Source organism: Girardinichthys multiradiatus, chromosome 18 (genome assembly GCF_021462225.1).
Source record: "Girardinichthys multiradiatus isolate DD_20200921_A chromosome 18, DD_fGirMul_XY1, whole genome shotgun sequence".
NCBI classification, from domain to species: Eukaryota; Metazoa; Chordata; class Actinopteri; order Cyprinodontiformes; family Goodeidae; genus Girardinichthys; species Girardinichthys multiradiatus.
In genome coordinates, this window is record NC_061810.1 from 17,999,180 (window position 1) to 18,017,728 (window position 18,549).

Below are 18,549 nucleotides of genomic sequence, written 5' to 3' on the forward strand. Positions count from 1 at the left end.
TATCAAAGCTAATTATACAGCTGAAGACTAAAATTAGTAGAAACAAATCTCACTGCTTCAGTTTTCATGGTGACAATTGGCATTGATTCTTTGCCATGAAAAGTGATCAGATGAAATAAAGTTAACTGCAAAGTCATATATTAAAAATAAAATTGCCAGTCACTTGCAGTGTGTGCAAATTGACCTATTGGCATTATTTCAATGGCGTCATGGTTGGACCACATGCCTATCATGACAGATGTATTATTAATGTATTGGCTATTAATAACTGGCTAAAAATGATAAAGAACCCACTGCTTTTAAATATAGATATAATGCAGGTTTTCTTTCTTTTTAATGAAATAATTGCATAGAATTTCCACAACAGAATGACACTAAATGTACCTGTAATATATTTAGTTTTTCTTGTCATTAGGTTGGAAACTGTACTTTTTCATTTTACATCATTTCCCACAAATATTAACATCCTATAGAGAAAACATATCCATCCTCTTTTTGCAAAAGTATATTTTTCTTTATTTTAAAATCTAATGATAGGGAAAAATGGTGGTTCTTCAGAATTGACAACAAATTTCCTGCAGTAGACGTGTTTTAAAAAATCTTTTTCACAAGGTCATGTTACATTTGCAGCTGTAAACAAGTTTTATTTAGCTGGACTGAGACATTCTGTAGGAAGGAGGGCTGACCTGCAGATAAATGGGGGGAAGTTATTTTTTGTGGTGAGGCTTACCTCCATGTCCAGGATACTAGATCCTAACTAAGCAACAATCCTAACTGATGAACCTAGAATGGGTCACCATTTGGACCAGAAGCTGATATCCAGTATCAGTATAAGTCTTTAAAAATAAAAGGTCACCATTTTAAATATTGAAAAATTGCATTAAATGAATGTGCTTTTCCATACAAAAAATTTAATTTGTGGGACGTTTCTAGATGTAAGAATACAATAGAAACATCTGACAAGAGTCAACAGCACAAAAGCAGTAAAGTGTGTGAAAAAAACCAAAAACATTTCAGTCCATTTGAAAACTAGCTATGATTGTATGAAGAAATGACTCCCAACAGTGTTCCCAGCAGGACAAAATACACATATTCCCACTATGGGTGAAAAGAACTTGCATCCTGAAGAATGTCATATTAGTTTTTAAAAAGCATAAGCATCAACCAAAATAAATGATATAGATCATGGAGGTGCTTGAGAGCCTCTCTCACTGCTAGCACGGAAGTTGGGTGTAGCTGGAGATGACCTGCTCAAGAGATGTGAAGCTGTCGAGGAAATCCTCCTCCGATATCCCAAATTTAACATACTGATGGATGTAAGCCCTGCAGCAAAAAACACAAAAAAATCCAGATTAAAAAATTCAACTGATCATAAACCATACTGTTTTTGCACTGAATAGAAATGATGAAACTCGTGTTTATGTTCACAGAGAACCTTTTGTTCAGTTAAGACTGTTTGGAGCCACTTTCCTGCAGGACTGACTCACCTGGAAGCAAACATGTTCCAGGCTTTCCTCACCATGTCATCCAAAGGTCTGAGCAGAGCCTGGCTGTTACTAACCAGCGTGGCAGACTTCTCATACTTATTGAAAGGAACGGGGGATTTCCACAGGCTAAACGCTTCATCTGGTGGGAGCCATGATGTGTAAATGGCTGAGTCTCCAAAGCCACCTGGGGATAGAAACAAAATTCACAGCTATGAGAGACTTTCTTGACACTTCTTGATACAGTCGTGTGTAAAAGTATTCCAAACCCTTCACATTTCAAAAAGTTACAGCTATAAACTTCCATGGATTTTATGTGGGAGAACACAAAGTGGCAACTGTGATGGGAAAACCCCTCTTACTCTCAAATCAGGGGTCTACAATCTGAAAATCCACAACCACTTCCACAGTGGCCCTTAATAACCAACTAAAAATAAAATGTAATAGGAGAAGCTAGTTTAAATAGCCCACCTATCTGTTTTTACACTATATGTTTTGAAAATTTAGTGTAATTTATGCAATTTATGCACCCAAATGATACAAGAAACCTTTAAAGTTATTAGACTGCAAAGTAATATGGTTATTTAAGTGGGCTAACTATGATAGTCATACCCAAAAAGACTTGCAGCTGTTTTTTGCATTGAATACTTTTGCACAATGCCATTTTCATTTTTTTATTTGTAAAAACTAAAAAGAAAACATGTCTAATTTTCGTTCCACTTCACAATCGTATACCACTTTGTGTTGGTCTTTCACATAAAATTCCAAAAACATATATTTATGTTTGTGGTTGTAATGTGACAATATGTGGAAAGGTTCAAGGGGAATGAATACTTTTACAAGCCACTGTACAGGTCCTTCTCAAAAAATTAGCATATTGTGATGAAGTTCATTATTTTCCATAATGTCATGATGAAAATTTAACATTCATATATTTTAGATTCATTGCACACTAACTGAAATATTTCAGGTCTTTTATTGTCTCAATACGGATGATTTTGGCATACAGCTCATGAAAACCCAAAATTCCTATCTCACAAAATTAGCATATCATTAAAAGGGTCTCTAAACGAGCTATGAACCTAATCATCTGAATCAACGAGTTACTCAAAACCCCAATCATGGGTAAGACTGCCGACCTGACTGCTGTCCAGAAGGCCACTATTGACACCCTCAAGCAAGAGGGTAAGACACAGAAAGAGATTTCTGAACGAATAGGCTGTTCCCAGAGTGCTGTATCAAGGCACCTCAGTGGGAAGTCTGTGGAAAGGAAAAAGTGTGGCAGAAAACGCTGCACAACGAAAAGAGGTGACCGGACCCTGAGGAAGATTGTGGAGAAGGGCAGATTCCAGACCTTGGGGGACCTGCGGAAGCAGTGGACTGAGTCTGGAGTAGAAACATCCAGAGCCACCGTGCACAGGCGTGTGCAGGAAATGGGCTACAGGTGCCGCATTCCCCAGGTCAAGCCACTTTTGAACCAGAAACAGCGGCAGAAGCGCCTGACCTGGGCTACAGAGAAGCAGCACTGGACTGTTGCTCAGTGGTCCAAAGTACTTTTTTCGGATGAAAGCAAATTCTGCATGTCATTCGGAAATCAAGGTGCCAGAGTCTGGAGGAAGACTGGGGAGAAGGAAATGCCAAAATGCCAGAAGTCCAGTGTCAAGTACCCACAGTCAGTGATGGTCTGGGGTGCCGTGTCAGCTGCTGGTGTTGGTCCACTGTGTTTTATCAAGGGCAGGGTCAATGCAGCTAGCTATCAGGAGATTTTGGAGCACTTCATGCTTCCATCTGCTGAAAAGCTTTCTGGAGATGAAGATTTCATTTTTCAGCACGACCTGGCACCTGCTCACAGTGCCAAAACCACTGGTAAATGGTTTACTAACCATGGTATCACTGTGCTCAATTGGCCTGCCAACTCTCCTGACCTGAACCCCATAGAGAATCTGTGGGATATTGTGAAGAGAACATTGAGAGACTCAAGACCCAACACTCTGGATGAGCTAAAGGCCGCTATCGAAGCATCCTGGGCCTCCATAAGACCTCAGCAGTGCCACAGGCTGATTGCCTCCATGCCACGCCGCATTGAAGCAGTCATTTCTGCAAAAGGATTCCCGACCAAGTATTGAGTGCATAACTGTACATGATTATTTGAAGGTTGACGTTTTTTTGTATTAAAAACACTTTTCTTTTATTGGTTGGATGAAATATGCTAATTTTGTGAGATAGGAATTTTGGGTTTTCATGAGCTGTATGCCAAAATTATCCGTATTAAGACAATAAAAGACCTGAAATATTTCAGTTAGTGTGCAATGAATCTAAAATATATGAATGTTAAATTTTCAGCATGACATTATGGAAAATAATTAACTTTATCACAATATGCTAATATTTTGAGAAGGACCTGTATATTTTCAGTTGTACAATTCATCAATTTTGACCATAACAAATTTGAAACACATTTATAGAACAGAAAAGTGGACAAATTGATTTTCTCTAATCATTGCTAGCATTCTACTTCTCATGATGCTAGCAGGTGAGGCACTACCTTCCCTGACTGCACGTCACTGCTAAACAGTCCTCCTTAGTTAAGTGTAATGACTGAGATGGGGGTTGTTTTATGTATGGGTTTCCTCTTAGTTACATGTTCATGTGTTAGCTCACGTGCAGCTTCCTTTTAGCAAACCCTGGGGGCAGTGGATGTTTCCATGTTTATCACCCATTTTCTTTAAAAAAGGAAAGCATCTGCAGCCAGAGAACTACAGGAGGGGATTCACATCGGATTTTTGCTCTCCAAACAATTAAAAGTCAGTGCATTTAGAGTTAATGCTGATTACTGCCAAAAAAAATGTTAAGTTGAAACTCCACATTTAGTGTAGTTTCTGGGCATCATAATTGATATTCAATACCCACCATGGACCAGTGGTGTGAAAAATCATTGAATAGACTCTGAGCTAATCTGAGTAAGGTTAGGACAAGCGATGCATGCCTGGTGATAAATATTCAGTTACAATGCTATTTCTCAGACTCCCTGTGTATGACCTTGTTTGCTCTCAGTCTGTAGATCTCAAAAATTCAGAAGGGTCAAAAGGATCATTTTTACCAAAGAGTTTATGATTTTATATTTCTTACTTAATATCTTTAATATCTACTTCTATCTACTACTTTAATATCCCTCCATGCTTAAATTTTAGCACAAATAAGCACACATATTTTTCACTTGCATAGGTTTGCAATAACGTAGTTTTGTTTAAAACATTTAAAACAAATTAAATCCAAATTACATGGAGCCAAAAAGAGCTAAACAAATTTAACAACTAAAAAAAGAAATCACTGCAACGAGGCAAAAATAATGTAATACACTACACTAACTAGGTAAATGACTAATTTCTTTTTAAAATAAATTTTCAGTCTTACTAACTTATGAAGCAGATTCTGTATATTTAAAAGGAACAGCTGTGACATTTAATCATTTCTTCTTATTTCAGAAGATTAGCTCCAAAGCTTTAAACATTTGATGTAAGCATTCAAATAAGCTTAAATATAGGCTTATTTTTCCATGCATTTTTTTTTTTTTTTACCTTCATTATTAACTGCTCTGCAGTCACTATCAAAGTTAGCCCAGAAGTTCGTTTTATAACAAAAATCGAAACTATCTCCATGGCAGTTTAATTATAATCTTTCATGACTTTTACATAATATGTTTTGAGTCAGGCTGTTCAGCTTCTGAGGGCACCTTTACACACCTCGTCTTGTATCGTGAGAAACAAAGCAAGTGCTTTCACAACAGCACAACTTTGATGCAAGTTTAATTTGAAAAGTGATTGTCAAAAACGGAAAGACGCGCAGCAGGCTGCAGATTTTAGATGACAATGGGCTTTTTAGATTTTACCACAAGATGCTACCAGTCCTCATATTTACCTAAAATCCTCACAAACTTCTCCCCAGTTAGAGATTTAGAAAATCAAAATGTTTCTCATCTGACATTATAGGGAAAACTACCATTTTCTTGGTTTTTATCCATGCCTAGGGATGCAAATAGAGATGCTTTTTTTTTATTCCCTTTTCACTTTTGAGAATTCCTACCTAAATCTACTATCACATCATTGTGTTGCCCACCAGAGAGAAATAACGAAGATCTTGTGGTTTGATTGAGATCAGAAAATCAATCCAGGGATTCTTTCACATCAGTTTACGACTACACAAGGTCACGCGCAGACACACAGAGAGAAAAATACATGAAACTTTCTGCCAAGGTATATGTCCTGAATTGTGGTTCGGTGCCATCAATATGCTTGGCACTGAGACTGGGCCAGGCAATTCCACGCTGCCCACAGGCTTTCGCAAACACAAATGGACTCACTGTCTTTTTTACACTGTAAAGACAGACAGGCTATTGTAAAGCCTGTCCGTCTCCACCGAGAGAGAAAAATAAATTTACAGCGTAATCATGAGGAAGATAGTAAAGATTTATAGCTCTTTAAGGAATATGGGAATGAATCAAAAGGGAAATGTAATACTGACATACGGGTGTTTGTCAATTCCCCTAGTTATTCTGTATGTGAGATCCCTCAAAGAAAATGCAGATGAAATGAGTATGAAGCCACAAGATAGGCACAGTTTTGATGAATAATGGAAGGACTCCATTTGTCTCCTACTCACAAATGTACACTTTCAGTCTTGTTTTCACAAAAACCTTATATTTTCCTTTAAGAAAACCAAGAAATAAAATTGAAATGAATTGCAGATTCTAAAATTTAACAAAAAAACATTTATCTTTGCTTTTTAGGGTTCGAGAAAGTTGGCAGCTCCAGAGAAACCTTATTAAGAGGGAAGGAAAGGAAAGCAAGATTGGCTCTTTGGATTGTTAAGGTTGCTGACCACTGCCCTAAATGAAACCCAGCTCAAATAATTGCCTTATTTTTAGTCTTTGGGTTATTTCTCTACCGGCTTTGCACATCTTGATGAAAAATGTTTAGCCATTCTTCTTTGCAAAACTGCTCAAGCTCAAACAGACTGAACGGACAGCATCTGTGAACATCAGTTTTCAAATCTTACCAAAGATTCTCAATTGGATTTATGTTCGGACTTTGACTGGACCATTTTAACACAGGAACGTGCTTTGACCAAAACCTTTGCGCTGTAGCTCTGGCTCTATGTTTATGATGCCACCATCATTTTTGGGAGATAGAGTTTCCAAGGAGATGTGAATTGGCAGGTTTCCACCACATATACCGTTTTTGCATGTAGGAAAAAAGTTGAATTTTCGTCTCCCCTGACCAGACCACCTACCAGATGTTTACTTTGTTTCTTGTGTGGTTTTGTGGCAGAATGCAAATAGGTTTCCTCTTCAAACCATGGCTTTCACACAGATGGAATATTTACAAATTAGATGACTTCTGAAGCCAGTTGGTTGCACTAGATTTTATTTAGGAGTCTCAGAGATAATGGGGCTGAATTCATGGACGCCACACTTCTCAGATTTGCACTTATAACATGACAGAGTTTTTGAAGTTTCAAAGGGTATGAATAATTTTGCAAGGCACAGAGTAAAGTCCAACACAAAATTATTCACAGTCAATCCATTTTTAAATTGCATCAAATTCAACCATCTTTCTCTGACCGGTCTCTGCACTGTAGACGTCCTTCCCCCTCAGGATGAGCAGGTTGGCCAGTGAGGTGTTGAAGCTGCCAGCTGTGAGAGTCTTGGTCCGCCCCGCTGAGGCTGGAGGTGGACGCACCTGCCAGTCTATACCTAACACAACAACTTTTTTGAACTCAGTCATCTGGATTATTTCTGATACTACTATCAATGTATGAACTAGCCAGAAATCTTTTTTGGACCAAACTTGCCTTCTTCCATCTTGGTGTTGGAGATGAGCATCTGTCGCAGGTGTTTGAGCAGCGCCGGCCAGCTGAACGTACTGAAGGCTATGGAGGAGCTGGCCATCTGAGGGATGGTGCTCACACTGAGCAGCTTATACTCCGGGTGGCAAGCGAGAGCGCCGACCAGTTCACCTGAGAAACAACAGTCACAAAGAGTTACAAGAGGCTTGTGGTACAATTTACACAGGATTTAAAAAAAACTATTTAGCAAAATTTGTTTCATTTTGCAGAACTATAACTGAGAAAAGAGTTCAGGTTTCTTAAGCATTAGGCGTGTAAAATTCCTTCCTCTTCCAAACCCAACTTTCCAGAGTCCTTAGTGATTAACATTTATTTTAAAATATAAAAAAATATTGATTTTATAGTATATACATTTACAGGGAGTAGATCTAAATATGAAATATGGAAGGATGGAAAATAGACAACAGAATAGGAAATTATCTGTAATTACATTTTTACTACTACTCTCTATTTCACCACTTACATACCAGACATGATAAATACTGAAATCCAATACTATGCCGTTTCAGGCTGAATACGAACCCTGAGCGTTCTGCTCTTACCAAGAGGATTCCTGCTGTAGGCTCCACAGGAGTCGGGGGTGAGCGCGGGCTGCAGGACCCCACCCAGCTGGTGAGCAATGACCCTGTTGATGTCACTGAAAGAGATCTGCTTGATCTTCAGCAGCTGACTGCAGATCCTGTGCACGATGTCGTTCTCGTGCACCAGGATAGCATCTGACAGCTGGTAGAGGTGTGCCAGCGTCAGCACCGAGTTATAGTTCTGAACGATCACCTGGAAGGATGAGGTGCAGAGAGATGGCTGCGTGAAAGACACCACAATGGATGGAGATGTTACGATTTCAATTTCCTACAAATTTCCCCACTGCATAGTTTTTCTAGTTTGTATTCTTGTTTATTGTAGTTTTTGTTTAGGATTTTTAAATTTCAAACAACGTATGTATCCATGCCACTTAGGGAAAAATAAAGGATTATTGTATTCTGAAATACCACATTCATGGTGTTTTGCAAACTTTGGATCTTCATTGTTTTGTGCTTACATTTATGGCTGCAACTAACAACTATTTTGCTAATTGAATAACTATTTTTTCAAATAACTGATTAATAATCAAATATGCCTAACAGGAGATTTTTCAAAGAATTTGATCCAGGTGAAGCTAAAACTATCCCACTTGAGGAGTTCTGAATGGAGCATATTTACAGCCCAAGAAGGGTTTTCATCTCAAATGCAAAATGTATACTTCTGTACAGTTTTAGCTTAACTACTGATCTGAGAGGGTTGTTCTTTCAGCAAAAGGCATGTTTTAGAGTCTGTATACTCCAGTTAACGATTATTCGATTACTAAATTAGTTGACCATTATTAAAATGATCAATTAATCCGATTAATTGTTTTATCCCTACTTACGTTAAACACTGTTTTAGATTATGGTGAAAAGTGATCAGAATAACACATTGCATAGAGGCACACCAGCCAGACAGGTTTGTTGTATAAAACGAAACATTTTCACTGACCGTTTGCCCAAATGACACCGACTGCACAAATGATCAGCTAGCTTCATTTAAATTCTGTCCTATAATAAACAGTTAGGGTCAGAAAACTCCCCAGGCCTCAACTCCATTTGGGAACCTGTGATCAACTTGCAAACAGGACGTGAAAAACAGAAGCCAGGAAATGATTATTAACTCCAAGCACTTAAAGGAGAGGAATTGGTTATTATCAGTCAGGATTTGACCCTAAAGTTAACATCCAGCAGGTCAGAGTGAATTACAAAAGGTATAAGGAAGTAGGGGCCTACACTAAATATTGACTCTTCACATAAATATGCTAAATTTACTGATAAAACTAACCCTTGTGCTTCTACATGAAATATGTAAAATAATCCGTTCTTACCTCCCCAGTCCCATATGGCCAGGTGAGGTGGTTGAGGACAAAAGCTGATGGGTAGATGTCTCTGAGGCACTGAGTGACAAAGGTACCGACTCCTGACCCTGTCCCCCCTGCAACACTCATCATGGGAATAAACCCTGCCAGCATGTCACAGTGCTCCACCTCCCTCCTCACCAGCTCCTCCACCGCGTCTCTGTGACCAGGGCCATGGACGCAATACCTGGATGGATGATAAATGCATGATGGGAAATCCTCCTCTTGACTCAGAATAGAGGTCCAACTATAATGTCTTACACCCATTATACATTGTCCCTTTTTTTCACATTTAACCACAAACGTATGTGCATTTAAAAGTAGCCGTCATAATTTAGCATCATGCTGTGGGGATGCTTTTCTTCATTAGGGACAGGAAAGCTGCTCAGAGTTGAGGGGATCAAACTAAATACAGGAAAATACTGTAGGAAAAGCTGTTAGAAGCTGCAAAAGACCTGAGACTGAGGCTGAGGTTTATCTTCCAGCAGGACAACAACCCTAAACATACGGCCAGAGCTACAATAAAATGGTTATATCGAAGCATACTTATGTTAGAATGGCTGTGAAACTCCAGACCCAAATGCAAATGGAATCTGTGGTAAAAGTTGAAAACCGATGTTCACAGACGGTCTCTATTCAGTCTAACTGAGTTTGAGCTACTTTGCAAATAAGTGGGAGGCATTTCTACAAGGCATTGACTCTGGGGGGCTGAATACAAACGCACACCCCAATTTCGGCAGTTTATTATAGCAGTTTATTAATACAAATAAATATAAAACCATGTATTATTTTCACAATGATGCACTGGGATTTTGGTCCATCATAAAATCCCAGTGATTTCCTTGAGGTTTGTTTTTTAAACGTGGAAATGTTCAGGTGGTGTGAATTCGGTTGCAATGATTGACTGTATGATCTTTCAGTGCATTTGAGTGGGTTAACATCTCACCCATTGGCCCAGTTGTTTCCAGAGCCCTGTTTCTGGCTGAAGTGGGAAGTCTCTCCATACCTCCACCTGCCAGACTTTGCAGCCCTGCTCATGCTGTGGTTGATCACTTTGGGCTCCATATCAATCAGCACGGCCCTGGCTTCTAAGTCTGGGACACACAAACGATATAAAATATGCAGGCCACACGACAGCATTCATCCGTGGTAAAATCCTCTCAGAAGCTTGTTTACCTCCCTGCGTGGTCTGGCGGAAGAAGCGCTCCCAGCCGGCCGTGCTGTGCGTCTTCCTCCCGGCGTCCTGAGCGTCGCTGCACATGACGTCAAACAGCTCCCGTCCCACCTGGTTACCGCACTGACCGAGCTGAACTGTGACCACAGACATGGCCCACGATCATCCCTGGGAGATGTCTACATCACCGAATCAGGCCTTATGGCTCCGGTTGCATGTTTGGGAAGTTTGGAAGCGGCGCTCAACGTCGAAACGTCATTTCCGGCTATAACTGCCAAAGGTTTCAAAATAAAATTCCAGCTCCACAAGTTTAAATCCATTTGAAGGACGAACTCGGCGTTTGGAGTTTTGTAAACTGCTGCGTGTTTGATTGAAAAAGTATTGTATTATCGAGCGTGTGCTTAACCATTAACCAGTCTCCTTTGGTCTTGACCAGATCATTTTTTGTTGTTTGTTTTTTTGGCAAATTATGACAGTGTAGCCTCTTTCTGTGATTACAGCCGTCCTCATATAGAAACAAAGGGGACTCTGTGGGGAAAATTCATTGACCAAATGTGGAAGATAAATGTATCATTCAATCAAAGGCAATATCCATATTTCAAACCGTTATAGTCAAAATGTGTAATGTCCAATGGGGCTTTCTTCCTGTCTAAAATAAACATTTTACCGATCCAGAATGAAGATTTTGAAATGTTCCGATCATATATATATATATATATTTATTCCTTACATTGTGTGAATGTAAGGAATTAAATTACTGCCAGGGGAATAATGATTTTTAGATGACTGTCGAAATATACAGTGCTTTTGACACTTTTTTTTATAACTTTTTTAAGTATTTGGAATATCGTTCATCTAAATTGGAATTAAGAAAACAGTTTCTGTTAGTTAGAAATTTCATTAGAAATATTCATTTTTTTAAACGTTTAAGATATTTCTAGTATGTTTATTTATCTTTGGAATCTATCTTGGGAATAAGATTCACAGCAACACAAACCTTTATACTCTTCCTTCATTCTTATCCAACCTTTAAGGGTCTCCTAAAAATGAAAGACCTGTTTCTGTTTTACTCTGCTCGCCAAGGCAGTTTGTTAGATCTAGTTTTGTAACATGTTCTTCCTGTGTTTTAATAATGTATCATTTAGGTTTGTTTTTTGTATTTATTCTGTTTCTTTCTTTTATAATGAAAGTTTTACTTTACCTTTCTAGCTTTTATACACTTCTATTTTAGCGAGATTGTTGTTCCTAATAGGGACTTTATTGTTTAGCAAATGTTAAATTATGTGGCTATTTGAAAAGCAATTTTATATAATAGTTACTCGGATAATGACTAGACACAATGTAATTATAAACACCTGCAAATATATTTCAAATGCCTCTCGGACCTTATTAGGACCCCCAAGATGTGACACTGCTCTCCTTTCAGGCCAGACACAGTGTCACTTGTTTGATTTCCTACAGATTTAGACCATAAAGAGACAGATTATTATTTATTTCCAGATGACAAAATTTAGAATGCAGAATCATTACCTTTATGAAAAGTTAAAGCTTTGATTACACATGCAGTAAATTACGGTGATAATTTATGGAATGGTATATTTTGAATTCAAATTCTCTTTTTAAATTCGAATAGAATGATATTTATTTGCCATTACAAGTTTCATGTTCTGCTATTGTTTAATTTGAAAAGGCGACCGATGATGTTTTCCTTTAATTCTGTGTGCGACACATCTCAAAAAGGTTAGATGAGGTGTCTTTACAAATAAAGTCTATTATGGCGCCATCTGGCAATTATGTGTAGACCGTTAATTATCTGCTGTTTGTGGACTTTCGGGAAAGAAAACTTTTCCTATCCAACAAGCTGACACGTCAGAAAGGAGGAGGAGAAGTATCATCTGGGCCCTCGACTTCACCAAAAACATGCCATCTGCAAACTGTTTTCTTGCGAGATATGGAGAGTTCACAACATTTCTCCCTGTCGCTAAAAGCCACATTAGCCAAACTAAAAGAGATACATCTATGACCGACTCTCTGTGCAAATGTCTCGTTATATAAATGCGGTGTTAGATATAACATACATATAAATTCCTGATAGTAAGAGCTAAAAGCACAACTCTCTCTCTCTCTATATATATATATAGATGATATATATAAATATTGCTTCTCTACTTGCCTCTATATATACAGGTCCTTCTCAAAAAATTAGCATATTGTGATAAAGTTCATTATTTTCTATAATGTAATGATGAAAATGTAACATTAATATATTTTAGATTCATTGCACACTAACTGAAATATTTCAGGTCTTTTATTGTCTTAATACGGATGATTTTGGCATACAGCTCATGAAAACCCAAAATTCCTATCTCACAAAATTACCATATTTCATCCAACCAATAAAAGAAAAGTGTTTTTAATACAAAAAACGTCAACCTTCAAATAATCATGTACAGTTATGCACTCAATACTTGGTCAGGAATCCTTTTGCAGAAATGACTGCTTCAATGCGGCGTGGCATGGAGGCAATCAGCCTGTGGCACTGCTGAGGTCTTATGGAGGCCCAGGATGCTTCGATAGCGGCCTTTAGCTCATCCAGAGTGTTGGGTCTTGAGTCTCTCAACGTTCTCTTCACAATATCCCACAGATTCTCTATGGGGTTCAGGTCAGGAGAGTTGGCAGGCCAATTGAGCACAGTGATACCATGGTCAGTAAACCATTTACCAGTGGTTTTGGCACTGTGAGCAGGTGCCAGGTCGTGCTGAAAAATGAAATCTTCATCTCCATAAAGCTTTTCAGCAGATGGAAGCATGAAGTGCTCCAAAATCTCCTGATAGCTAGCTGCATTGACCCTGCCCTTGATAAAACACAGTGGACCAACACCAGCAGCAGACCATCACTGACTGTGGGTACTTGACACTGGACTTCTGGCATTTTGGCATTTCCTTCTCCCCAGTCTTCCTCCAGACTCTGGCACCTTGATTTCCGAATGACATGCAGAATTTGCTTTCATCCGAAAAAAGTACTTTGGACCACTGAGCAACAGTCCAGTGCTGCTTCTCTGTAGCCCAGGTCAGGCGCTTCTGCCGCTGTTTCTGGTTCAAAAGTGGCTTGACCTGGGGAATGTGGCACCTGTAGCCCATTTCCTGCACACGCCTGTGCACGGTGGTTCTGGATGTTTCTACTCCAGACTCAGTCCACTGCTTCCGCAGGTCCCCCAAGGTCTGGAATCGGCCCTTCTCCACAATCTTCCTCAGGGTCCGGTCACCTCTTCTCGTTGTGCAGCGTTTTCTGCCACACTTTTTCCTTCCTACAGACTTCCCACTGAGGTGCCTTGATACAGCACTCTGGGAACAGCCTATTCGTTCAGAAATGTCTTTCTGTGTCTTACCCTCTTGCTTGAGGGTGTCAATAGTGGCCTTCTGGACAGCAGTCAGGTCGGCAGTCTTCTTCTTCTTCTTCTGTGTTATTTTTTGGCAGTTGGCAAATAACTTGAAGATGTGCATTACCGCCACCGACTGGTATGGAGTGTGGTTCTTCATAGTTTTAAATCTTATTTACTATTACAACAATCAAATTTTATTTATTAATTTAGTGCTTTTGAAAAATCTAATTATAATTTGAATATGTTTGCTACCTAAACTTCTTTGCAAAGTATCTCTCAATATAAAATTTTCTTTAATACCTACAAATTCTCTCCTTAAAATTGTTCTTTCTTGTTCATATTTCTGACACTTCAATATTACATGTTCTATTGTTTCCTCCTCTCCACAATAATCACATTTTCCTGTATTATGTTTCTTTATCTTGAACAATGTAGAATTAAGTCCTGTATGTCCTAGTCTTAATCTTGTAATTAATCTTTCCTCTTTTCTACTCCTTCTTCCAGTTCTTACTTCTCCTACTATCTTGTTGATTCTGTAAAACCATCTTCCTTTCTTTTCTTCATCCCACCTTTTTTGCCATTCTTTCCTGATTCTCTGTTTAATTATATTTCTTGCCTCTGACCTACTAATACAGGTCCTTCTCAAAATATTAGCATATTGTGATAAAGTTCATTATTTTCTATAATGTAATGATGAAAATTTAACATTCATATATTTTAGATTCATTGCACACTAACTGAAATATTTCAGGTCTTTTATTGTCTTAATACGGATGATTGTGGCATACAGCTCATGAAAACCCAAAATTCCTATCTCACAAAATTAGCATATTTCATCCGACCAATAAAAGAAAAGTGTTTTTAATACAAAAAACGTCAACCTTCAAATAATCATGTACAGTTATGCACTCAATACTTGGTCGGGAATCCTTTTGCAGAAATGACTGCTTCAATGCGGCGTGGCATGGAGGCAATCAGCCTGTGGCACTGCTGAGGTCTTATGGAGGCCCAGGATGCTTCGATAGCGGCCTTTAGCTCATCCAGAGTGTTGGGTCTTGAGTCTCTCAACGTTCTCTTCACAATATCCCACAGATTCTCTATGGGGTTCAGGTCAGGAGAGTTGGCAAGCCAATTGAGCACAGTGATACCATGGTCAGTAAACCATTTACCAGTGGTTTTGGCACTGTGAGCAGGTGCCAGGTCTTGCTGAAAAATGAAATCTTCATCTCCATAAAGCTTTTCAGCAGATGGAAGCATGAAGTGCTCCAAAATCCCCTGATAGCTAGCTGCATTGACCCTGCCCTTGATAAAACACAGTGGACCAACACCAGCAGCTGACACGGCACCCCAGACCATCACTGACTGTGGGTACTTGACACTGGACTTCTGGCATTTTGGCATTTCCTTCTCCCCAGTCTTCCTCCAGACTCTGGCACCTTGATTTCCGAATGACATGCAGAATTTGCTTTCATCCGAAAAAAGTACTTTGGACCACTGAGCAACAGTCCAGTGCTGCTTCTCTGTAGCCCAGGTCAGGCGCTTCTGCCGCTGTTTCTGGTTCAAAAGTGGCTTGACCTGGGGAATGCGGTACCTGTAGCCCATTTCCTGCACACGCCTGTGCACGGTGGCTCTGGATGTTTCTATTACAGACTCAGTCCACTGCTTCCGAAGGTCCCCCAAGGTCTGGAATCGGCCCTTCTCCACAATCTTCCTCAGGGTCCGGTCACCTCTTCTCGTTGTGCAGCGTTTTCTGCCACACTTTTTCCTTCCCACAGACTTCCCACTGAGGTGCCTTGATACAGCACTCTGGGAACAGCCTATTCGTTCAGAAATTTCTTTCTGTGTCTTACCCTCTCGCTTGAGGATGTCAATAGTGGCCTTCTGGACAGCAGTCAGGTCGGCAGTCTTACCCATGATTGGGGTTTTGAGTGATGAACCAGGCTGGGAGTTTTAAAGGCCTCAGGAATCTTTTGCAGGTGTTTAGAGTTAACTCGTTGATTCAGATGATTAGGTTCATAGCTCGTTTAGAGACCCTTTTAATGATATGCTAATTTTGTGAGATAGGAATTTTGGGTTTTCATGAGCTGTATGCCAAAATCATCTGTATTAAGACAATAAAAGACCTGAAATATTTCAGTTAGTGTGCAATGAATCTAAAATATATGAATGTTAAATTTTCATCACGACATTATGGAAAATAATGAACTTTATCACAATATGCTAATATTTTGAGAAGGACCTGTATTTATTATAAAGCTAATGTTGTTTTGTGTTGCCTTCTTTGCCATCCTGTCCGCCTTCTCATTCCCTCCAACTCCTACGTGTGCTGGTACCCATAAAAACACTAATATTAATCCCATTCTTTGTATTCTAAATAAAGCAAGTTTTATTTCCAACAAAATGTCTGGTCTACCCTCTGAATGATTATGTTTTAAACTTAATAATGCTGAACTTGAGTCTGAACAAATGATTGTTTTTAATGGTTTTATATCCTCCACCCACTGCACTGCTAACAATATGGCTAATAATTCTCCTGAATATACTGATAATCCATCTGTAATTCTTTTTCCTACTTTTATTTTAAATTCTGGTATTACAAATGCTACTCCTATTTTTTCATCTGTTTTTGATGCGTCTGTGTAAATCTGGACATAATGATAGTAATTGTTTATATATTCTTGTATTATACTTGAATCTAATCTACATTTTGGATCCTTTTTCTTTTCCATCAATGCCATATCCACCACTGCTTCTGGTAACAGCCACGGTGGTACTACTGGCAAAGGCAACATTGAACTTATTTCTTTTTCATATATTTGAAATTCTTCTGCTATATTATTGATAATCCAACCAAAACTCTTAACTTGTTTTTTTCTTTTTCCCAGCATGGTTTTAAAATATCACGTGTGGGATGATCCGGATTATTGCTTTGTAAGTTTATCCAGTAATTTATAGCTAACTGTTTCCTTCTTAGATCTAATGGCATCTCTCCCATCTCTACCTGAAGTGCTGCTATTGGACTGGTTCTGATTGCTCCTGTACAAATTCTTAAAGCTTGATGTTGTATATTGTCTAATTTTATAAGATGAGTGTTTGCTGCTGATCCATAAATTATACTTCCATAATCAATATTTGATCTAATTAATCCTGTATAAATTCTTTTTAATGATGTTCGATCTGCTCCCCAATCAATACCAGCCATACATCTCATAATGTTTAATATTTTTTTGCATTTATCTATGATTTTTTCTATATGTACTTTCCATATAATTTTTTCATCAAACCATATACCTAAAAATTTTATATTTTTTACTTGTTCTAAAACTTGATTGTATAATTTTAGTTTGATATTTTCTCTTTTCCTTTTCTGTGTAAACACCATTACTTTTGTTTTTTCCACTGAGAATTTAAATCCCCATTGATTTGACCATTGTTCTATTCTAATAATCTCATCCTGTATTTTCTTTTCAATAAGTTTGATATTACGACCCCTTTTCCATATAGCTCCATCATCTGCAAATAGTGAGCAACCGACATCCTTACCAATATTTTTAAATACATCATTTATCATTATAGAAAACAATAACGGACTTATAATACTTCCTTGAGGAGTACCATTATCTATTATATATTTATCTGACAATTCTTGACCAATTCTTACTTGTATTGTTCTATTTGATAAAAAATCTTTAATCCAGTTATACATTTTTCCAGTAATACCCATTTTATGTAATTTAATTAATAATCCTTCAACCCACATCATGTCATAAGCTTTTTCTATATCAAAAAATACAGCTACTACATTTTCTTTGTTTATTTGTGCTCTCCTAATTTCATATTCTAAACATAATGCAGAGTCATTTGTGCTTCTCCCTTTTCTAAACCCATTTTGATTTCTAGATATATATCCATTAATATTTAAATAATAAGTTAATCTATTATTAATCATTTTTTCCATTATTTTACAAATATTTGATGTTAATGCGATCGGTCTATAATTTTCTGGTGTTGTGTTATCTTTTCCTGGTTTAGCTATTGGAATCAGGTCGGCAGTCTTACCCATGATTGGGGTTTTGAGTGATGAACCAGGCTGGGAGTTTTAAAGGCCTCAGGAATTTTTTGCAGGTGTTTAGAGTTAACTCGTTGATTCAGATGATTAGGTTCATAGCTCGTTTAGAGACCCTTTTAATGATATGCTAATTTTGTGAGATAGGAATTTTGGGTTTTCATGAGCTGTATGCCAAAATCATCCGTATTAAGACAATAAAAGACCTGAAATATTTCAGTTAGTGTGCAATGAATCTAAAATATATGAATGTTAAATTTTCATCATGACATTATGGAAAATAATTAACTTTATCACAATATGATAATATTTTGAGAAGGACCTGTATATCATCCTTGGGCCCATCTGTATAAATGTCTAAATAACTGTAACATTTGTTTCCTATATATTTGCGACTCTTAGGCCACTCTTTCTTTAATTTCATCATATTTAAATCTATCTCAGCTCTTGAAAACAACCATATGGGTATGTTACCTATAGGTGTAGGTGAGTTAAACCATTTATTCTCTATTCTATATTCCTCTCATTTAGCCTTTATTACTCATCCAAAACCATTACCTGTAAAATGATTATATTCCCAGCACTCCGGAATAACACCCCTTGCAGGGTTTCATTTCA

The 18,549-nt window shown here is 38.1% G+C and overlaps 1 protein-coding gene across 1 annotated transcript; it reads right to left on the minus strand.

Moving 5' to 3' along the window:
* Positions 1-595: 595 nt before the first annotated feature.
* On the minus strand, positions 596-10,743 carry tubd1 (tubulin, delta 1). Its single transcript, XM_047390848.1, has 8 exons — positions 10,486-10,743; positions 10,256-10,403; positions 9,280-9,496; positions 7,931-8,162; positions 7,335-7,499; positions 7,105-7,236; positions 1,488-1,671; positions 596-1,323 (listed from the first exon to the last, which is right to left on the minus strand). Exons 1-8 carry the CDS (start codon positions 10,634-10,636, stop codon positions 1,215-1,217), a joined length of 1,338 nt encoding a protein of 445 aa, XP_047246804.1. The 5' UTR covers positions 10,637-10,743; the 3' UTR covers positions 596-1,214.
* Between the last annotated feature and the right edge of the window lie 7,806 nt (positions 10,744-18,549).